The sequence below is a fragment of the Calidris pugnax genome, unplaced genomic scaffold (genome assembly GCF_001431845.1).
Source record: "Calidris pugnax isolate Ruff unplaced genomic scaffold, ASM143184v1 scaffold39, whole genome shotgun sequence".
Classification (NCBI taxonomy): domain Eukaryota; kingdom Metazoa; phylum Chordata; class Aves; order Charadriiformes; family Scolopacidae; genus Calidris; species Calidris pugnax.
In genome coordinates, this window is record NW_015090828.1 from 1,745,793 (window position 1) to 1,769,641 (window position 23,849).

Here is a 23,849-nt window from a genome sequence, read left to right on the forward strand (position 1 = left end):
TCTCTGGCCAACCGGCTGGGTAGCAAAAACCTCCACGGATGGACATGGCATGGACTTACTGGGCAGCCTGGTCCACCACCCAACTGTCCTTATGGGAAGAAATTTTTCCTCATATCCAGTGGGAAACTGTTGTTTCAAATATTGTCTGTTTTGTCTTGTTCTCCTGCCATATACTGCTGGTTCTGTCTTATCAATAAACCTCCTCAGGTTCAGAGGGAGTTTGATATGTATTTTATTTATTTACTTAAGTCACTTTTAACTTTAGAATAGTTTCCCGTGTCATTCTGAAAATACTTTTGCTATTCCTGAGTTTAATTTCTTATTGTGTAGATTAGAAGACGTTATGTTATACTGTATGGTTTTGGATAGCCATTCATCTCTTTGAAGGCAAGTTTATGAATGTTTTCTACCATTTGTGCTTCACTCTTGGAAGAAAAAATTGGTGTATGTAAGGGATTTTGAAATTTGAAAATCTATTAGTAAAAAATGTATTTGTGTTTATGTACATGCTTACATTTAAGCATGTGTTTGCATCCCTTTGAGCTGCAATTTGCCCATGTGTTTAAAACCCACCTAAATAGATTAATAGAGAGAGATTGGACTGTATGTTGCTTTTTGTATATTTGGTGGGGGGCCAGGAAGAGGAGCTACAAGTATAAGTAAAACTGCATTCTCAACTACTTTAAGAACTTTCTTTTAACTAGGGACAGTTAGGATGTATTATTGATGTCATGCAATATGTCAGTTGCTAAGGATTTTGATGCCCTTCAGTCCTGAAGCAGAGGAACGCGATCAGGCTTGCGCTGCCCGGTGCAGCCGCACACACGTACAAGCTGGCACTGGAGCTGCTTGATTTTGGCAGCTTGCTGCCTACCTGCCACTGCTGCCAACTACACGAGGCAGATCCCTCAATGTGGGAGAGCGCAGGGAGTGCTCTGCTAGACGCTTTGTGGGCTGAGGGCTTAATCATGTCTTAACACTGCTACTCATATGAGTAGAGTTTAAGCATCTGCCATTGCTCAGTATGAGCAACTGGATGCATTATCCCTCATGTTGGCAAAAAGCCTCTGGAGGATTAGAGGACCTTACAGTCACTGTATTTACTTTTCTTTCTCTGCCAGCATAGCCTGGTTTTCCCTCTGATCATTTCTCCAGCCTAGACTTAAGTGTTGTAGTCATTACGGTGAGCGAACATGTGTTTGCACTGGCTCATGGAGTGGGTAGGGAAATCAGCAGAGCAAGTAATGGGTGCACAAGTATACAGTCCCTTAATCTTCTGCTTATCTGGGAGCTTTGAGTGGGGATGGCTTCAAGGGGAGCAGAGATTGACACAACGCTCTGTGAAGGACACTTCACTGACTCTCTTTGGCAGTCCTTCTCCTTGTTGTCCCTTCCATTCCTGGTCACTGGCTTGAGACGAAAAGGCAGGTCAAGGAGTTTGGCAGAAAGGCAATGCATAAGTGTGTAGTTTTGTTCCTTCGGAGTCTTGTTCAGAAACTGTCATACTTCAGTAGCCACCCAGTGTCCCTTGTCGTATCTTTCTGCAGCTGGCTAAGCCCTTGCCTTCCCCCTCCAGACCCTTCCCAGGTAGCACGCTGTGTTTCTGTTTCAGTGTATGAAGAAGAAAAGCAAAACATTTTTCAAGTTATTAACGATCAATTTCTATGGTTCTCCTACCACTGCTCACACCATATTTTAGTTGTAAAAAAATCTATAAAAGCACCCTGGTTATAACAGCAGCAGTCAAAACAGAGATGGCACTTAATTATACTATTGCTTGACTTACTGTGAGCTCCCGACAATGTAGCCATCAACAATAACTGCCAAATATACTTTGGCAGCTTTGATGTGAGTTTGAGAATGGAGTGGAATGTTCAATACTAGCAAGTGAGCAAGATACAGAATATATAAGCCTCACCTGTGGGAGATACTCCAATGACAGGTCTTTGTTGATAATAGCAATGTAAACTCTGAGATCAAATAAAATATCAACTGGGAAAGTAAGATATCATTATATTAGATGTTGGCCATGCTTAAGATCTTAGGAATAACAAGTCTCATCAGCCAAGGAATTACTAACACAGAATTAAAGAATGCTATTGCTTTATAAAGCCATAATATTTTTATGCAATAAACCTCTCAGAAACTGTCTTTATAGAGCTCCCTATAAAATAATGTAAAGTGCAATGATTATGTATCTGATCTAACACTTATTACACTTAATGGTCTTTGGATTAGTCCCTGTATATACATATATATCTTAAGAAACCATGATACACTCTATAATAACTCATGTAGGAAGCTTTTGTCTAAATGTCCTTCTCTTTGCTCCTTCCATTTACCAGCAATAAGAATGGCTGAACCAGGGCCTCAGGAGAGCTGAAAAGCTCAGCTGAGCATGGACTTTGCAGAAATAGGTCGTCATATTACAAGAAGAATGAATGCTTAAGGGAAGTTTCACTTTGGAAAATTTTTCATGTTGATTGTGGGGAAAAAAAATGATAGCAAAGACATTTTTAAAGTGCAGAACTGTGTTTCGTTATAAGATTTACAATAGAAAATAAGAAAAAAAAAAAAAAAAGGAAGATGACAAAATCAGAGAGGGAAGGTGAAGAGATATGCCAAGCAGCAGCCAAAAATTAAGATGGGAAAAAGGGGTGAGTTATCATTCTGGAGCGGGATAGTATACCATTTCCCCCCGACTTAAGGTTCTCATAAAGAATTGTGGAGCTTACATGCTGTCAGAAAGAGAGCAAGGGAATAATGCTTTCCGTGGGAAACATATGAGTGTTAAATACCAATAGCCAAACAATGTATGATAGCGTGCAATTATAATATATAATGGACTACATCTATTTAACTTTGCTCTCATTAAGGTCCTTCTGCTATGCGTGTTCCACAAGTACAAGAAAATGTATTTTGTTAATCTTTGCTACAATCGGAATCATTGAACAGTTCTTCCCAGGAGAGAATCACTATCGAAGCTATGAAATGCTTTATGAACTTCTGCCAGGAGAAGTCAGCTTGCTCTGATTCCAGTTTGAAATGTGAATCTGTGCTATTAACCTTGACTCTGCCCTTTCTGTAAACGATAGCAGATACAAACTTCAGGTCCTAATTTGTGAACCCAAGTGTTTTGAAGCCCTTTTAAAAGGGAAATTCTACCCAGACAGGCAAAAACTGAAGGGAGAAAATTCAGTGTCTAACAAAGGTAGCTGAGAATTAGAATAAAACATGGTATTTTATATGAAGCTATGCATATCCTGTTAAAGATGTTGGAACATGCTTATCTGGGGCAGCTTTATCTATTTTATGCATTTGCATAGACTTCATTCCTTTAGAGGTTAATATGTTTATATCAAATTTTATCATGTTAATCAATGAAATGGAATAGGCAATATTATCCTCATGGTCACAGAAAGAACAAGGATTTTGACTTACCCAAGGTCACAGAAGAAATTTGTGAACTGTGTCTTGTAGCATTCAACTGTTAAAACGTTTTGCCTTAGCACAAGCTACAGCATATGGCAGTGAATCTGTACAGGAGGTTTTTGCAAGTGAAAGAACAGAGAAAACTCTTGGGAGAGTTGGAAGTCTGAATCACAGATTTTGTGGAACATGCAGGCTTTTTTTATTCTCTTCATGAATTAAATTTAGAATGCCTTATATAGTTCAGCACTTTTCACACATAAATATTAGTATATTGAGAAAAATGCTTTAACTACTCTCTTGCCTTTTAACTTATGGAATCTGTATTTTATTGGAAATCTTGACGTTTCCTATGGGATTTCCATGCACTATTCCTCTGTCGTTGTATTTGGGACTTTGAGGATGCAGGACACCAATAAGAGCATAAGTGGCCAATGATGCTATTGAGGTTCACCTCAGTAGCAAAGTTCTGGCTCTGCAGGACATTCCAATACAATACAGCATGAGGACAGGTGTGTCAGAAAATACACAGGCAGGGAATGAAAAAAGTGTGTGGCAGTGAGGTTACAGTGAAGGTGGCTTTATGGCTTAGTTTTTGCATGGGCACAAAAAGAAAGCCTCCATTCATGCTGTCTTATAATGAATTGAGGAAAAGCTCTTTTTATGTTCTATCCATTAGGCCATGCTTCCTCTGTTAACTCTTAAATGGCAGGGATTGAGAAAAAGGTAAAAAAGAACATCTCTAAATTTTGTGGTGAAAAATAAGTGTTAGAATTATTTTTATAAATTTTCATTGGCAATTATCGATGGCAGAAAGCACATGGAAAGCTATTGTTTATCATACATACCAATGACATGATACTGGGTTTTCCATATTTATTCTGTAGCATGTTGTTACTTACATCAATACGGAGCAGGTCCATTTAGGGGAGGGGAGTGAGGACAGTAAGGGAATGCTGAATGTTGTTGGGGTTTGTGCTACTTTTGGGGCTGGGAGTAAAAACTTCAGAAAAATTAATCTGCATTTTTTTTTTCTTTATAGAGCAAAGCTTAAGTAATATATTCATATGGTAAATGTCATAATTTCTCAGTTGGCTCAGTTTGAATAATCAGTAATTCTCTGTGATGCTTGTGACCATACTGAGATTTCATTTAAGAGCCATTGAAATAAGCACCACAAGGGGGAAAGCTGCAATTACTGTTTTGTTATCATTTTGCTTAGACCACATGCACACTACTGTTTTTCATATTTGAAATACCTTTCAAAGATGAATTCAGAAAATACACAATATGAACTAGAAGATCATGGCTGGTAATGATATTGTGGATTTAGGTACTAGCAAAGCCTAACATAATCTGTTTTAATTAACTAAATTATTCTTTCTCAGTAATATGGTTTGAAACATACATGGTTGTTTCTCAAGGTCCTTGAACCAATGTTCTTCCTTTTATAATAAAGTCACAAAGAAGAGGCGAGTTTCAGGTTATTTACACAACAAAACCACCATATCCTTTAGAAGTAACAATCATGAAAAAAATGTGTCTACCCTACACCTTTTAACCCTCTAAAGACTTACGCTTATGCTTCAGCGGGTCTCTCCACATGCATAAAGCAGACAGATGTCTGCCTTTAAGAATAAATTTTAAAGAGCAAGAGAATGCAAAACCCCCAAACTCTAGGACCTGTAATACGGCATGTACATTTTTGTAGTAACAAACAGATGAAATGTGACTGTGAAGTGAGTGCTGGAAGAAACTTTTCTTCCATGGGTCACCAGTGGTTATTTTGGGTTTCTTAATGATAGTAAATGTGTGAGATAAGCTTATAAAAAGGAGCATGTAAGGCACAAGAAGTTTATAGTCAGTGGAGTGCCATGACAGGTGAAGGGAGAAAGACAGTTTTTTTAGCAGGAATGAAAATAAGAAAGAATCAATAGTATAAATAAAAAATGGGCTAGACATGTAACAGCACTCAGTGAATGGGGACTTGTCTATGGGAATCCAGCCTTTCAGCGGGCTTCATGTCCCATTGAGTTTATCTTGTCATTATCTTCTGGGAAGATCTTTCTTTCCATAATTATTTTTAAACAAAATAGTCTGGATCTAAACAGTTTACTATGTTATTTTTCAGCACTATGCTCTGTGGTTGTTTTTGTGTTGGTATAGGTTACGTATTTTTGTATTATTTGAATGCTTGGTGGAATTTGTGTTCTGTAGTCTTAAATACTCAGCTGGATTATCCCGGAATATCCATGGCAGTTTAAATTTGTTTTTTTAGCTGAAATATTTTCTTGGCTGCTCATTAAAAGAAGAATCCTCTCCCTAGAGTATTTATTTCAGTCAAATGTAATTAAGGTGATTTACTTCACAAGGCACATATGAATATATGTGAATAAAGAGAGACTTATCATAATAAGTTTCAGTCACACTTTAGATTACCTTGGGAAGTTTCTTTCAGTATGTAAATACAGGTACGCACAAGTTGATGCACGTCTTCAACTAAGGAGAAGGAATTTTCAGTTCTATTTTCTAAACATTGAATTTCTATGGCTTTCTGCTCTGTGAGAACAAAAGTGCTTTGCAGTGCTCAGCTGTAGCCGTTGGCCTTCTTTAAAGGCCCTATTCAGTACACCTTGGCTAGAGAGGACCTCAGCTGTGCTGTATGTGTTACAGAGCAATAGTGAGGTTAAATCAAAGCAACAATGAGGAGATCTTCAAAGTTTGCCCAGGGAGAAAGATTACATTCCTATCAGGAAAAAGGTGGGTTTCTTTAAAAAAGCCAACGAGGAGGATTAGAGAATGGAAAAGGCTTAACTGATTATATTTTAAGATGTTGGAGACAAATATGCCAGAGTCCAATACATAAATAAAGATTTAAAGGATATAAAAAAAATGAACCTAAGTGTCTAAGAAATGGAGTAAAGTTAATCAATAAGTAGTTCTTTAAATGTGCACTGTAGAAAATAAAAAAGGAAAGAAAGCATCGATCAGCATGTGTTGAAAGCTAGTGACGGGGATTAATCTGTCTACACAAAAGACTTAAATCTTCACATAGTTGTCTGAGCAAGATAATATTGTCCAGTCTCTGAAGTGCTTTTATCTTGGTAAGACATATTCTAAAGCATCTTTAACAAGACAGTGATAGCTATTCAAGACTGACAAAAGACCATAGCTGCATTAAACTCAACATTTCTCAAAAAAATAGCAGAAGAAAAAGAAAAGAAAGTATTTAATGAGGACTTCAGTTGAAATAAAAACAAAATTAAGCCTGTTTACACACTCTACTGAAATCAATTTCTTTTAATAAATAGATTTTTAAATTATTATTATATGCACTGTTTGAGTGAAATTACAGTTCATAAGTATGTATGTTTCAGTTGTGGTCTTAAGCAGTAGGTGCTGAAATTGGTATTCAGGCAGAATAGATTAGCAATTTCTGAATGGAGCAATTCTTTAACTATTTGCAATGTGATCCACCTCAACATAACAATTTAAGATTTGTAAGATTAGTCCTTTGTGTACTGCAGTGAAAATGGAAAGTGGATAATTGTGTTTACACAACCTAGTAAAAACAAACAAACAAAGCAAAAAAATAAATTAAACCCCCAAACATCTAGTTCGTTGCCAACGAAGATTTACTGTCTGGATCCAAATTTTATATATGCTAATGAGGAATAGGCCTAAAGCTCTACTGGAAACAGTTTTACTGCAGTGTTATCAGCATTTCCTATTGAATTGCAACCTTTCCAGATATATTTTAGATGTGTAAAAAGTATATGCGCTGCAAATGCAGTGTACTGCATTTGCTTCTCTTTATTTTGAAGACAATATTGTAGAAGTACATCTTTTAGAATTTCAAAATTAAATGAGATCATTCAGTGGGAGCTGAGGACGTTTTGCATCTTAGAAATGGCTTCTGAATCACTGTGGTATTCTTTGAGCAAGTAAAAAAATAATTACAAAATAAAGCTTTTCTACTTGTATTTTTTTTAAATGGATTATAAAAAGCAACTGGGACTCCTACAAGAGAAAAGTGACTGCATTTATGATTCCAAATGTTTAGTAAGAGCACTGTGATGTTCATTATTGAGAAATTAATAATTAATACTGATTAGGATACTGTGTATAGTCTTCAATCATTATAACAACAGATAGTATTTGACTGAAGTTCCAGTTGGGGGTGGATTTTTTTTTCAATATTTGCTTAGATTCACCTTGATATTGTCATACAATATTTTCTTCTAATGAACCTGAGACTTATGAACCAGGAACTTGGAGTTACTGTCACCTACTTGACTGGTATTCATACTGATAGGGGGTGTCTGCACTGAGTTGCCAACCTAGAAAGAGAGTGTGGGTTTGTCAGTGTACGGTGCTCGTGCTGTGCTTTGACAATCCTACATGTTGGTTTTCTATCTAAATATATGAATGAAAATACTGTTTCGTATGTTGCATGTTTGGAGAGTCTGATCTTAAAAAATAACAAACTGTTTAGCATGTTAGCACTTTGGACTAGAGAAGCAGTTGAAATTATAAAAATAAAATATAACACTTTAGGAGCTGTTAATGCATTCAGTGTGTGTAACTCCAGTTGCCTATCAGCTTGTGTCTGCTGTCATGAATGACTGTTTTCTCTTGTTTTCTTAGCTTTTTTTTCCTATTCTTTACTTTCATTCTGTTCCTGTTTTAAAATTAATTAGAAGATTATGAGTTTGATTAAAGAAATTTCTTTAAAAAAAACAGACTCCCACGAAAGCAATATCTGGTGCATTGTATCATAGTAGTCATTGGGTTCCATCCAAGTTGATTGAATTAATTTTTTACCATGCTATGTTGTACGTAAACTTCAAGTACAGGGAATAACAGGGAAATAAGGCATGGTAATAAATATTCAATCAAAAAAAACCTAACATTTTTGGGGTAGCTAAAAAGAACTCTGAATCTTGTGAGAGCTCTGATGGGTCTTGCCTTAAGCCAGAAAAACTCCATGGTTGTACAGCTCTTTATTGACAGTAGAAGCTTTCTAAAAAAGCTGAAAAATATGGCAGAAAAAATATTAAGCTATCCTGATTTTTGTTATTATATATCTGAGTGTGTATTGGAACCACTTTCTAAAACTTCCTAGGAAGCCATGACTCTATGAACCTTATTGAGATGAAAAGTTCAGAGAAGCATCCATTCTGTTGAGGAACTGGGCAACTTAGACCTCCAAATAGCTCGCATCTGTCCATTATTAGTGAAATCATGATGTGCTGAAATCCACTTTTTGCAATTATTGTCTCCTGATGCTTTCATAATTCTCAATTTTGCTGTTCACAGAAAGCGAAGAAGTGTACCAGCGCCAGGTGCTGTCTATTTCCTGTATCGTCTTTGGCATAGTCGTAGTGGGCATGCTTTGTGCAGCGTTCTACTTCAAAACAAAGTAAGAGCCTTTTGCCTAGCATGTTTGTTATTTAGGTTCTGTTCAATTCTTCAGTTTATCCCCTCCTTTTGAAGCTGCTCTTGTCTCTGGACAGGCTAGAGCAGTTTCCCATGGCTAGCTACACTATCTAGAGAAAAAAAAAAAAATAAACAGGAGTAATATATGTTCTTTTTTCTCTTCTCTGGTATCAGGAAAGAAGAGATTGTGTCCTTTCCAGTTCTATTTTTGACAATAATAATTTTGTGTCTTTTACTATCAGTGCAATAATAATTTTCCTCTTTTGAAAATGAAAGTTTAAACATACCATCTCCTTTTTGCATTCCATTTCATATCCCTGAATGTCCCTGTGGTTTCTGTATGCTGAGACCAAAGGTAAAGATAGAAATGCAGAGAGAGACAAGTTCTCTGCAGATATCTGTAACCTGTAGCTAAGAGTTGTAAACTCCTGATGTAGCTGCCTAACTGCAATTCGAGTATGGTGGAATCATCTGTACTAAACTATTTTCAAGTGAAATGCATTTCCCTCTATTCTTTATCTTCCCAACTAAATATTATTTTATAATATGTATTGTTATGTGTGTAATTTGAGTTGCAAAAACCTCATATCAATTATATGACCTGCTTGTCAGTGCCACTGTATCTATAAATATGTTTGTATGGTTGTCATCCCTCATTCCTGTTCCAGCTGGAGATAATGAGAGAACACCTATCAATATAAATAGTGCCTGCATGAGGTTAGTCTTGGTGCCCAAACAGCAAAAATGTGGAGGGTTGCACTATTTATAAGTTTGGATGCTTATCTGAATCTCCTTTTTTAGAGTTTATTTTAATGGGTAGGAAATCTGTTGAGGACTAGTTTTTATTTTTAAAAAATGTAAAGTGTTTTGACATTTCAATCAGGGAAAAATAAAAAGTTGGAAAAGTCACTAGATCTGCTTTTATTCTTTTTCATCCCTCCAAACTTCAGGGGTAGTGTTTGCATGATTTGAGTGAAGATTTGAGTTTGTTCATGTTTCATCTAAACGCTCCTACCTGTTCTTATGTCTTGAGGGATTTCATTTAGTTGTTCTTTGGACCTTGGATATGACAGCGATGCCAGCTGGGAGGATGCTGTGGCAGGACAGTACCTGTCTGCAGACTCCTTGGTTGTAGTATAAATTGTGAGCAGAGAGCCATTTTGCCACTGCATTAGAAATGTCATTATGCATTTTAGATCTGCAGACAAAAGAAGAGAGAATAAGGTTCTTCCTGGAAAAGCTTGGGGCTTTTACTGATGAAGAGAGATTCAGAAAAGGCAGAAGGAGATTGTCAGTTGGAAGAACATGCAGTCAGCAACTGAGCATAGTGTGAATAAAATGTCCCTCTGTTATTCAGCTGTGCCCGTCTTGGTTTTGCAGTGTTGTAAGGAGTTGTGGAGAGCTGAGTTGGAACAGCCTTCCAGATAACATGACATGGATGAGGTCATGTGGAGAGCTGTGTCTAAAAATAATTAGTAGAAACAGTGCTTCAAAAATGAACCGACAAGACAAATAATGCTTCATATCTCACCAGGATGTGAGGGTTTGGGTTGGGTTTTTACCTGCATTATAAAGATGATAGTTAAGAGTTACTGGGAAGAGTTGAAGTGTGCTCTTGCCAGGTTCTGGGAACTGAGGTTTGAAACATAATGAGAAAATGAGCACCTCCAGTTCAGTCAAGAGATCTTATCAAATCTATGAAACACAGTAATGGTAAGACACCAATCAATCCCTAGCTCCTTGGCTGTTGCTCTGTCTGGCAAACTGTCCAAAAAGTAAAGAAGAGTGTCTAGACGGGGTTGCATAGAGGCCACATAAAACAGTATCACAACTGTGACACTGGATAGTGTCTTAAGGCTGTAAAAAACAACACATTTAAAGTGCCTCAACCATTATCATATGTTAGCTTTTAGTCAATGGATTTCCAGGAGCTTCTTCGTCAGGCAGATGTGTCTTGATCATGCTTAAGAGTTATCAAAGCATTCCTCCTGCATGGGGGATAATCCTTGGGTTTAATTTGATGTATCAAAAATTTAAAATATTACTAACAGCTGCAGAAACTCTGAAAGGTGCACCCTTTAAGAAAAAAGTTTCCTTGAAAACACTGATGCTTTCTTAGTCTGACAATTGTATAATACCTACTGCTAGAAATATGCACTTTACTATGCACCATTAAATTAGAAGTCCTTCTTTAAAATAAATTTAATCTGAGGAAGTTTAGAACTAAAATTTAATTTCCAATTATTCCTTTTAGGGTAATCAAAAAAGTACTCTAAGTGTTAGCAACAGAGGGAGAGTACAGTAATGGGTTGCTCTTTATGGCCTAGACTTTTGTAGATGCATAGTGACTTTATTTCTTGCTAAAGTAACAGCACTTTATTGCCAAATATCTTTAAAGTAGAACACACAAGGCCCATTTGTTTTGAAAACAAAAATTATAAAATAAATATATTGATCGGTGAGTAACTTTGAATTATTAATAGTTTCTAATTTTATAACTGTGTTTCCTATCGTTTGGCAAAATGAATGTGCATAAACCTAATATTAATGTTAGGTTGCATGATCATAAAAGGAAATTAATTATTCAATTGTTTCTCTCAGTAAATTGCCTTTGGGAATCTCAATTATAATGTTAAAGATTGCAGCAGTGAAGCTGAATATTCCAGTTTACTTACACATGTTTGTAGATGTAGAAACAACTCTAAACTCAGGTTTTCTAAATAAATCCCAATTAGAGTTCCAAAAATTTGTGTTGTTTTCCTGATTAAATTCTAAGAACTTTGTATGTATAGAGGAGATTCCTGTAGATTTGTAGATGTAGAAACAACTCTAAACTCAGGTTTTCTAAATAAATCCCAATTAGAGTTCCAAAAATTTGTGTTGTTTTCCTGATTAAATTCTAAGAACTTTGTATGTATAGAGGAGATTCCCTGATGCTGTGATCAAGTTTTGCTGTCATTGTTTAGACTTTATATTAAGTCTTCACTCAAAACAGTCATCAAAAAAGACTGGGTGTTCCATAACCATTATGGAGACCAACATGCAAGCGCCTGGCTTTCTAGTGGGACGTACGGATATATATGCTGTTTCCTCAGTATATATAATTTAGCTGGTCAGAAAATAATTATTCACACAAACTCTAGAGTTGTTTTTCTGAATTTTCCCTGGAATTTTATGAGAAGCTAAAGCATTCATTTTGACATTTTACAAGTTAAATTATTCAATTTCATTGGTTTCAAAATGGAGTAGATATCAAACCATGTTTTGAAAAGAGATGCTTTAGAATCATCTGACTAATTTAATTTGACACTATAATCCTTTAAATTATAAATCGATTCAGATTATTCTGATATTAACTTTACAAATTGTTTTGGCTAAGGATGAATTTTGGAAGTTTAATAAGTTTTTCTGCTTGAGAATTTATTTCATCACCCACCCATGTTCATAAGTCTTACTAATTACTATCTCTGAGCTATACCTAAAGCATGCCATTCATATTTGTAACATGCTTACAATAGGGGCTTTTGCATGTTCATTGCCGGAGATGCATCTGCTGGGAAGAAAAAGGAAAAGAGAAGGAAGGAAAGAAAGAATTAAAATAGCATTGTGGAGTTATTTCTTGTGATTATTTAAAACTGATAGTCTCAGACAATGTAGTTTATCAAAAGAATGAAGACTGAGAAAAGACCTTAAATATGTTTTGTAACAGTTTTTGCTCAGCTTAGATATCTGTTTGCGGAAGACAAAAGAAATATTTAAAATAAAGTTTGCTGCCTCATATCCTCAGTCATGTAAAGAACTTCAGAACTCAGTTTGCCAATATAGTGTGGCAGAAACAGAAAGCCTTTATTAATAGTGTAGCTATCTCCTGAATATAGCAAGCGATTCATCTAGTGGTAATCCTAGCTCTAGCATATAATATGTCAAAAACACAGCCTCAGATACCATACTGATTTTTTTTCCAGGTTTAATCATGTAAGCAAAAGCTTGTCTATACAAGATACTGGGTTATAGGTCAAGTCTAATCAGCTACTAGCAGAAATCTTTGATTCTTTGACACTTTTTGTAGCCAACAGGGACTCATGCCTGCTGTATTTGCCAAAATCTTTGTTCCAAATCAGAGCAAAATGTTGTTTTAATATGCAGTCCTACTTGCAAGCTATTGTTAAATATGTAATAGATGATCTTACCAAATACTGCACTAAAACAACTAGCATGCTATTATATAATCTGAGAATAAAGGATCTTTTAAACAGAAGAGCTCCTTTTTTTCTTTCTTTCTTAAGCCTCGCCAGAAAATGACCAGTGCATTGAAATATTAGACACTAGTGAATTAGCTCAGCTGGTTAATCTAATACGTTGAAGTTTTGAACAAAGGGAACCATGGCTATAAAAATATCATGGCTATAGTAGAAGATCAAACTAGCTCTTTCTTACATGAATTTTATTTCTCTCCGCAGGAAACAAACAAAGCAAATTCATGAACAGCTGAAAGAAACACAGAATAGGAAAACCTACAGCCTAAATGCTTCCAGCATGATGGCAAAGTCAGAGTGTATGGCACAAAGCCGAGTCCAGCTGCAAAATGTAAGTAATCCTGCCAGCTCCAACACTCAATAGCGTGGCTGAGTTCCTGCTGCTGATGGCAGCACATCGACATGTTGCTATTAGCATCTGAGCAATGGGAACAAGAATTCTCACCACTTTTATAAAATTTTTTGTATCAGGCCTGTTAATGGAAAACACCAAGCAGGGATTTTTTTTCTCGAAGTTTTTTCAGTGGATCATGGTACATTTTGTTCATGTAATGGACCTTGTTGAGCCCCCTAGCTCTACATCTAGCAGTGGAAATTACTACTATACTTTCCAGGAACAACTTAGCTCATATGTATGGTTTGTATGTGAAGTGGGAGTTCTTGATCCTAAGTGATTTCAGTTCCAAGCATTCCAATAATTAATGAACATACATGAGAAAAATGTAGAAATGCATTACAGTTAATTCAGAGTAAATTAAAAATCTAGAACTAAATTTCCACATGTAAACTAGTGCCCAAGGGAAGACTGTGCAGACAGTCTCATTTTCCTGGATCTTGAGTTAAAGGGATTTTTAATACCAGAAAGAGAATAGTTTGTTCAAACTCAATTTGAAAATTATGTAGTCAATTTCTAAGTATAGTCCCACAATCATGAAAAACATAAAGCATATTTGAAATAAGGAACTTGAAGGTGACCAATTTGTTTAGTTCTGGCTGCGAGATATTTTCCAATGCATGTAATTTTCTTTCCCCTGGTCACACACATTTAGTGCTGTCTTATTTTAAACAAATTCTTTGGAACAAATGAGAAGAATCCTGATAGCAATACAATAGGAAATCATAAAAGATGTATGGAAGCTTTTCTAAATGCTTAATTCTTCTTTAAACAAAGACAGTAGCTTAATTTTTCTTAAAGCTGACTAGCTTATTTGCCAGATTCCATCAAAATAGTGGGAGTTTACCAAAAGTGAGCACTCATGCCCACTTAGCCACAGATGTCACAATGCCTGGTTTACATCCAGTTAATGCAGAAATAAGTATAAGGCCCATTAACCAATTCAGAGTAAGCAGAGCCTGCATGCTATGACAGAGGAGTTGTCAGAGCATTGCTTATGTTCACTAAATTTTTGTTTTAGAGGAGCACCATTGTGGTCGTGATATGCTTTGTGGTTCAGGAAAAATATGCTATTTCAAGAAGGAAGATAGCCCCCCTAAATTAATATAATCACAGTTGCAAAAACCTCGTGCAATTCTTTGTTTCACTTCATTCAGTCATGTATTACTTCTAAGCCCCTAAAAAAAAGCTGTTGGGTGTGTTGTTGGGTTGTAATGATGGCAACAAAAGGTAAAGTTGTAAAGCGAGCCTTTTATTCTAACACATAAAGTAGGTCTTGGTTAACACTAAGAATATGTTTTTGCCTTTTTGTCACTGTAATTCAGTGCAATATTTTGTCAACCTATCATCACGGTGAACTATTTGATGTCCTGTGAGCAGCATCAAAAAAAACATCAACATGCTTTCTTTAAGTCTCTTTCTTCTGCCATAACAATAGCCATAATGGCTCAAGTAGCAGTTTGCAGATTCCAGATATTAGAGATCGAAAACCATTATTATTATTTATTTTTTTAATCTAAATTTGCTTTTCAGCTTTTAATGCTGTTCAGACTGGCATTATCAGTGCTGGTAATTAACACGCCATTTTCTTGTTCTTGTGGCTGCTTTGCAGGCAGCTGTTTTCTCCTTGCTATTAATGCATTTTCCCTTTGGGAGCAAAGATACTAAGGAAGAAAAACAGAATGACCTTGTGCAGGATGTAGCATAACAGTGGAGGGTAATAATGGTTTCTATTGTTAGCAAGATTTTAGTGCAGGAATGCGTGTAGGCAGTTCATGAAATATTTACAAAACTTGGCAGATCAGAGGGGAAAATAAAGGGCAGGGGGTATGATGAGGCAACAGAGAAGAACTTTGAAGTGGTGTTTGGTAGGACTGGCTGAGTGAATACGCATCAGAGACCAGAGATCTGCCCCACGTATATCCGCTGGGTGGGAAAGGGAGCAGGCAGAGGCACAGGGAGGAGAGGGCTCCCACGGCCCTGCTGCTGCCTTTCTGCCTCTCATTGCCTGGGGGCCATCTCTGCGATTCCATCTGCAGCTCCCACCGTGCAGGTTAGGGGAGAAATCTTAGTTCTCTTCATTTACAGGAGCCAATAAAGACACTTAAATCAAGGTGATTATCTTCTGGAGACTAGTTCTCCAGTCTGGGGTTTTGGTTTGTCTAATCCTGAGGCTGTTTCTTTTCCCACTCGAGGTGCTCCTCTTACATGGGAAAACTGTCTTGCTTGTATGTCACCTTTCTCTCTTTCTCTAAAAGATTCTCCCATATTTTTCACCTGCCTATTTTGAATGGGCCTTGTGATACTTTGAGCTTTTTCGCCATGCTTTTTCTTCTTCAATACGGAATACATTAGTGTAGAACTGAGAATAGTTCCATAAAGTTCCTTATTCTTGATTACTATTCTAATAATGTCTATTCTGAAAGAGCCATCACATTTTGGCTCAGAGATTGCTACATTTTGTAAAGCATGCATGGATCTTTCCAAATGCAATGTTGCTCTAGAAAGAGGTTTTACTTATTTCCCAGAACCCAGGGTATAGCAGATAGTGTTTCAAGGGGTTTATGGTTGTAAAGGGCTTCACCAATCTCAGTGAGGTACTTTTTTCCTCATTATTCCTTTTTTCCCTTTTTACTCTTGACTGGACTTTAGGAAAATAATTAATTTTCGTTACTTATTTTCAAAGCCAATTTTGAATCTTTTTTAAAATGAGAGAAGCCATGTGAATATATCAAAATTGCTTCTAACAGAAAAACCACACATTTCATTTTTTAACCAAGTATGAAAATTAATTACCAATTTGCATTTTATTCTAGCCTAATTCATTATACTGGCAGCTATTTATATTGCTGCAGAAGGAAAGGGACTGCACACCTCAGTCCCCATGACATCCTACCTCTATGCCAATTAAAACTTTTTTTACAGTAGTATGATTATGAGAACCATATACAAGGTTAAGAGCTCTGAATGTTTGCTTTTAAAACACTCTCCATTTGTATCAGAATTCTCCTGCTGCATCCTAGACTACAGATTACCTTGCAGCAATCTTTATTTCAAAAGGCAGTGTTTAAGAAATGAATGTGAAGTGTTGGACATTCCCCCAGGTTTAAACATCCATATGGCTGGATTGCTATTTCATATGTGGATATTCAAGTTAAGCAACAGGGTATTCAGAAAAAAATGGAGCTGGCCAACTGAAAAATGTAGGCTTTTTAAAACTCCTTTCATTTAAGGAGTTACTCTCTTTGGGGGTTTTGCCCTCTCTTGGTCAGCAGGGTAAACACAACCGAGGAAGAATGGCCACATCCCAGTTCTTGCCTTGGCAAGCCCCGAGGCTGAGGAAGAACACAAGTAGTTAGGCATTTAAGTTAAAAGATGGATGCCTCCCTGTCATTTACTATATTGCAGGGAATGTAGCTTTTTGTTTGCATGGACAATATTTTGAAGTATCTTATGCTTTTCCTTCCCACACTCAAATGCATTACATCTCCTCCACTTCCTTCCTCTGCTCAGTTGTGATTCTGTAAAATAAATAAAAGAAAGGGTTAGATTTTGTCAGGACAGCTGTATTCTCTCTGAATTCCCGCTGCTCATGGCTGTTAATTGTGTAACCTGTGCTGAGTCTATTTTCCTTGTTATCGATTCCATTATTTTGTTGGGATACAAATTAGATTAAAAATACTGTGTAGTGTAAGCAGAATTTATAAACAACTGTTTGAACACAGCTCCTAGTTTTTCTCCTGAATCTTCTTCAAGTCCACTGCTTTTCCCAAATATTCTAGCAGGAACGTACTAAATTTCTTAGTTTTCTAGCATCTTGGATTTGGATGCTAATGCACTGGTAATCTTTCTGTAACTCCTCAGTCAGGAGGAGATAGATATGCCAGTTTTTAATGCAAGATTTTTGAGGTACAAGGAGATTCAGATTTATTTCAGGATTACCTACTCCTTCCCAAAGAGATTATATTATCTTCAAGAGATATTTAACAAACGTGCTCCACAAGACTGCAGCAAACTGTTCAATGCCCTTGTAGGCAAAAGGAAATAAATTGACGTTCTCAGCTGCCCCTCTTGGAAAGAGAAGTTCTCTGTGCCCCCTCATAGACTGAGCAAGGAGCAAGAGGAGGAGTTGTGGCCCTCTTCTTGTTTTTCTGTAATTCACCAGTCTTCATGAGTCTTAATCGTGCTCCTGATTACTAGCTTCTTTTTCAAGCTTGACTATAGGATTTCTTTAAATCTCATAACTTGACAAATACATTGTGCAACATTAAAAATTAAAAAAAAACAGCTGAAGCCCTGCCATTTCTTTAGTGATTCTGAGTTGTCATGGTTGTTTAAAGCGGCCTTTTTCACCTTTGTGGATTTTAATACCTTCTCCCGTGGTACTAAGTAGATCTATTAATTCCCCATCACTTTCCCTCTGAGGTGGTTAATATGCTTTTCATGCTGTAGCGTGCGGTTTCACTTTTCACTACACTTGTTTCTAATAGCTTGCAATCACTAGCTCCAGGCTTCTGATATTCTTATAACGAGGGGGAGAAAAATGTTCTTTTTGTGTCTTGTTGCCTTTTGTTGATAGTAGTAGGAAATAAATTCTTTTTAGTCACTGCGATAGAAATGCAATTAATACATGTTGAGCAACAGATCACACTGTAATCTTTTGAAAGATTTAAGTGTGTTTTGTCTGAGTTATGATGTGATTTATCAGTTAAGATCAAGAGCAAACTTCCCATTTCTATATTGTATGACTACTTAGGAAGAACTACCAGAACAGACAAACTTGGGTTTACTGGCCTCTGTCTAGAGGTAGTGTTGGCAACAAAACATGTAGAACGTATGGGAACAGCTGTAAAGATGATAGATGTACCACCTGATGGGCTCTTCTTGCAAGGTCAGCCCAGGAAAATCACTGGCTCTTTAGCTCCTTGAGGCACCCTCTCTCAATGTAATTTAAAGCTGGCCCCCTCTGTTTTCTCAGTCCTTTTTGTAATAGGATCCTCACGTCACCTTTTTCCAGTGCCACATTTGTTTCTGGATTTTTTGTCACTACTATTTTGGGAAAATCATTGAGGAGGAAGAGCTAAGAAAAGCTGGGGGGGGGGGCGGGGGGGGGAAGGATTGTGTGTGTTTTGCTTTGCATAGCACTAGGGCAAAAGTGTCAAGCTATTCTGTACCACATGAGTACTGTAGCATTTGTTATTCATGAATCCTACATTTTAGAATAAAGAATACAAGGCATGGAACAAGGGAATGAAGTGCTCACAGTGGTACAGGAGGTCAGTGGCAGAGGCTGCGGTTGCAGATTTGCTTAGCATTAACTAGGGAGGGGTGGAATTTTATTGTCAAAGAGTTGAGTAATTGTACGTAACAGATGATTTTTCTCCATGAAACTATGAAAAATTGAAAATTTGCAAGGGGAGAAGGATTGTGTGTGTTTTGCTTTGCATAGCACTAGGGCAAAAGTGTCAAGCTATTCTGTACCACATGAGTACTGTAGCATTTGTTATTCATGAATCCTACATTTTAGAATAAAGAATACAAGGCATGGAACAAGGGAATGAAGTGCTCACAGTGGTACAGGAGGTCAGTGGCAGAGGCTGCGGTTGCAGATTTGCTTAGCATTAACTAGGGAGGGGTGGAATTTTATTGTCAAAGAGTTGAGTAATTGTACGTAACAGATGATTTTTCTCCATGAAACTATGAAAAATTGAAAATTTGCAAAATGGTTTCTTTTTAAATGCTATCATTATTCTTTAATTTATTTAGCCATATGCATCAATGTTTCTCAGTAATTGCTCAAACAAGCACAAATAATTAAGCAAGAAGACAATAAAACCATTAAAAAAAAATAATACAGATGAGCTTTCAGTGATGCTTTCAGTGTACTGCAACAGCCCTTTGAAAGTGTTCCGCAGCTTATTCTCCATTGTAGCTCAGTATTCAGCAGCTCACAACAGTCAGTGGGCTCCGCAGAGCTCAGCCCAGGTGAGAACAGGGCTGTGGAAGTAGTGGGATGTGCTCTGCTGGAATATGGATGGGGAGTAATCCTATACCATACTTCTAGGGGCACCAACTGGTACTACTGTAAAATCCTGACAGAAATATGAAGATATTTTTCTCCAGAGATGATCTCAGAGAAAGGATGTAGCACTTACGGTTAAGCTAAAGGAGAATAAACCCAACTGTTTAAACCTATTGCAATGTATGAATAATGTGATGCATCCAAATTAGTTCAATTACATTGTTCAAAGTCTCTGTATATTCACACCCTCAATTTAAATTGTGATTCACTTTTTCATTGTAATTAATGTTATGGCTGTTATGATAATTGGTAAGTGGTTTATCTGAAGATGGCATAAAAGAAACGTTCAGTTGGGGGGGAAAAAATATACTCTGCAGGCTGTGCCTGGGTGGTGGTTCGGTATAGTTTGCTACTTGGCATCAGAGCAGCTTATGAGGGGCCTGGTTTTCTGCAGTTGTGATGAGAAAAGGCTCTGGATACCATCACTCCCAGCCCACATCCACCTTAACCACGGATGTAGCAAAAGGCACAACTTACCTCTAATTACCCTTCATGATTCACTTCATACTCATGATCTTATAAGACATTCAGACATTCAATTTAGTATCATGAACAAACACAAAAAAAGGACAGAAATAGCTTCCTGGCACTAACAACCCATTCTTTACATAGCTCACATTGATTTATTCAGGTCAGAAATCAAAGACAGTTTCATTTCTGCAGCTGGCAGGATAACTATTAAAGTTTAAAGCCTTCACAGACATGAGTAGCTCAAAAATCATACTTCTGTCTGAATATTTTATCTACAACATTTACAAGTGACAGCTAGGATCATGGTAACTGAAAGAAATATGAGTGGAATATGTTTGTTCTTATTATTTCACTCTCATTTACTTCATGCATGCAGCAACATTCTGCATATTGTCATGCTCATAGCTTTGCCTTCAGAAATATGTAAGCAGTGATTTTGGCCCTGTTTACATGGATATTTCACACAACAGAAAGAGGGAGAAGAGCATTGGAGAAAAATTTGAAGATCAGTTGTTTTATCTATAGAAATCAGTCATAAGAAGTGAGTAGAGAGATGAAAATTGCATGTAACTCATTTTTAAAAGAGGAAAATCCTGTATGACTTTCCTTTTTCTTTTTTGCTGAAGTCTGTGAAAATTTACACAAGAATAAGTGAGAATCAGAAAATAATTCTGTATTTTTAAGGAGTTATTGGTCTTTTTAGACTAATTTAGATTATTTTATAACAAAATAATTATGAAGAACTGTACTTTGAAAGAAATCTATCTTCTCCATGATTTTTTATACTCTTGTATCGTAGCATGGCATTTTTTACCACTGATTTTTTTACATTATTATTATTTTATTTTGTATTTTCTTTTGAAAATATTCAATCATACAATAGCTTCCACAATACCAGTTTATTGTAAAAATCTATCTAGGATATCTAGGTATCTAGGACTAAAATAAAACCTCAGTACAGAAAAATAGGCCAATTAGTTCTAGTGCAGGTCATTGTGATGCAACAAAAAAGTCTTCATAATGCAGTATTTTTCATACTTGAGTGAAAATGTGAGTTAATCTCTCATATCTCTGAGATGTTGCCCAGTAACCACCAACAACATTGATTCTTCTTCCAAGATAAAATGCAGCTTTTTTATACTTTTACCTTCTGGCTCCATTCAGGATCAGACACTTTTTTTGCTGAATTTCCAGTTGAATCACAAAGCAAGAAGAAAATCTGTACTTGTTCATGTCTGGTGTCTGCTTTACAGACCTTTGTGTCTTGTTATGTGCCCAGAGACTGCCCTACGCCTACAACTGTCACAAGAAGAATCATGTTTACACTGTTCTTACTAGCACAGATACTCATAGGTCAAAAGTTTCAGACTTGTTCAGAGGGGTATCTGGCTCTATGGATAGGATTCAGATATTTTTCTACTTATCTGATGATAGAAATGCTCTTTCAGTTTGGTTTTCATAGTTACGCATGCTGATAAAAGCACTGTTTGACTGAAATTACCAAAGGACCCTAGAAGGTGCTGACCATCCTCTGAGATGTGTTTCTTGATCTCAGTCTGCTTGTTCAGCCACAAAAAAACTAGGCTTTTAGTCAAAGGAATCAGTTTTCCCTATCATTATGGGCAGATCAGTCAGTAATTTTGCTACTAATGCAGATATCAGCATTTTGATGTGGAGGAGGTAATGGGGATAATGAGCACCAGCACTTTCCGCTATGTAAACAATAGTGAATGAATATATTACTTGCAATGCCTAATTTTAATTTAAAAATGCATTAGAGCACTTCTTACCCTGCTCTGATATGAATTCTGATTGAATAGCATCAACAATGTACTTAGCCTTTTGTGTATTGATTAATTTTATTCTCTGTGTCACAGTATTCAAAACCAGATAGGCATCCTGGGCCTATTCTGGACAAAGTTATGGAGTCTAGTTTTTCAGGCCCTCAGTCTTTCCCAGAGGCCTTGTCTCCCGACAGAGGAACCCAGCCCATCAAGCAACACAGGTAAGCACACAGCTGTCTGACGGGAGATTGGGCAGGCTGCCGAGGGATGGTCTTGAACTGCTGATACCTGTCTGGGGTTATTGTGCTGTGACTTGGAGAGATGCTGGATGGTATGGTACCAACAGAGCCTCAGCTGGCTCATTAAGCAGATGTCCAAGCATTTTTTTATCTGCAGACATAAAAGGCAATAAAAATGCTCAATGACTTTATCTGCGTTTTGTACAAGTCCTAGAGGAAGCATTTAAAGACACCATCCAAGCTGTAGACACGGAGCAGTAGTAGTTCGGGAAACCGTTAAAAACAAGACTTTCGTTATTGATGTTCATGAAGTTAATGACTCATTTGTTGCAGAAAGACATGGTTGCAAAATTCCAGCCTTTCTCATTGGTTCTTTAAGCAAATAATACTTGAAGTGAATAATGGCTTAATTATGAATACATGGTGGCCTTTGAAAACTAGTCTTTGAAAAGTTTGCATAGTTGTTTCCAAGGGGAAAAAAAAGAGGAAAGTCACCCATCATAAGAAATAGTGTTGTGGAATGGCAGTGCAGAGCACACTGAGAAAAAAGGCTGAGAAAAATGAGTTCAGATTTTTTTTAGCTAGATAATCAGGAGGGGAAGACTTATTTTTTAAAATTTCTTAAGAAGCCTGAGGTTGCATGAGGGTATAATCTAGCTTCTGTAGTATTTGATGCATTTTCATTGCAGTCCCCAGTCATCTACATGTTCCTTTTCTTCTGGATGAATGATTTCCTTAACCTACCAAAGTGCAGCCTATGAGCCAGGAAGGGATATTTGGGTTCTAACTACTTTTACCTTACTTAAGCCTTTAATTTGGCATGAAAAAATAACACCAACTGTCATGTCAGATCCATTTCTAAGGGTTTATTCCTTATTACACAGAGATTTTCAAAATATGCTTAATAATTTTGCTGATCATAGACAAACTATGGAAGTGCTGCCTAGAATGCTTCCCACTGTAGTTTTGGGGGAAATTTTATCTCCATTTAGTCAAAGGGTGAAGTTCAGAAAAAACACAGTGACATTCCCTTACCTTTAATAACACAGTTGCAATATCCAAGTTTGAAATAGGTGCTTTACCATGACATTACCTAAGCTTAAAAAATAAATGGAAATAAATTAAAGACTGAAAATATTTTATTTATGAACATCACTTAAAATAAATGTTTTCCATAGGGAAATTACAGAGTAAGGCACACTGAATTTATAGTGAACTAATGCATAATCCCAGATTGCTCATTTCAACACCTTTGCACACAAAATCTCTCTTTCCCAGAAAAAAAAAAAAACAAAAAAACAAAAAAAACAAAAAAAAAAAAAAAAAAAAAACCAACCCAACAAAACAGTTCTTAGTATATGATATTGCTGTGTGGAATTGTAAACAGCTTTCTATTGAACAGAAATAATCGTGGTCTGTGTGTTCTCTGCCATCTAGTGGTTAGACAGGAAATTGACCCTGGGCAGTGCTGTGCGTGGCTGTCAGTGCAGTGCCTGGGTCATACACCCTTCTGACTGGTTGCACGTCTGACATCTAATGAACTCTCACTTTTTAATTAAAAAAAAATAAATTCTTCATACAGAACTCACTTGATATGGATTTCTTTCTCTAATTTTTAAGTAGCAGCAATAGTGAATGTACATGTTAAACGAATACAAGTGCTGTTGGTTTTACTGGTTTTTTTTCAGGCTGCTATTCTGACGTTTTTTTTTTTTTTTTTTTTTTTTTTTTTTTTTTTTTTTTTTTTAAAAAAAA

The 23,849-nt window shown here is 36.6% G+C and overlaps 1 protein-coding gene across 1 annotated transcript in view; it reads left to right on the top strand.

Moving 5' to 3' along the window:
* The window catches only part of NRG3 (neuregulin 3), a 570,166-nt gene that overhangs the window by 523,011 nt on the left and 23,306 nt on the right, over positions 1-23,849 (top strand). Inside the window, exons 8-10 of the mRNA XM_014940346.1 lie at positions 8,749-8,851; positions 13,329-13,455; positions 21,949-22,076. Coding sequence (XP_014795832.1) covers positions 8,749-8,851; positions 13,329-13,455; positions 21,949-22,076 — 358 coding nt within the window. The remainder of the gene's footprint in view (positions 1-8,748; positions 8,852-13,328; positions 13,456-21,948; positions 22,077-23,849) is intronic.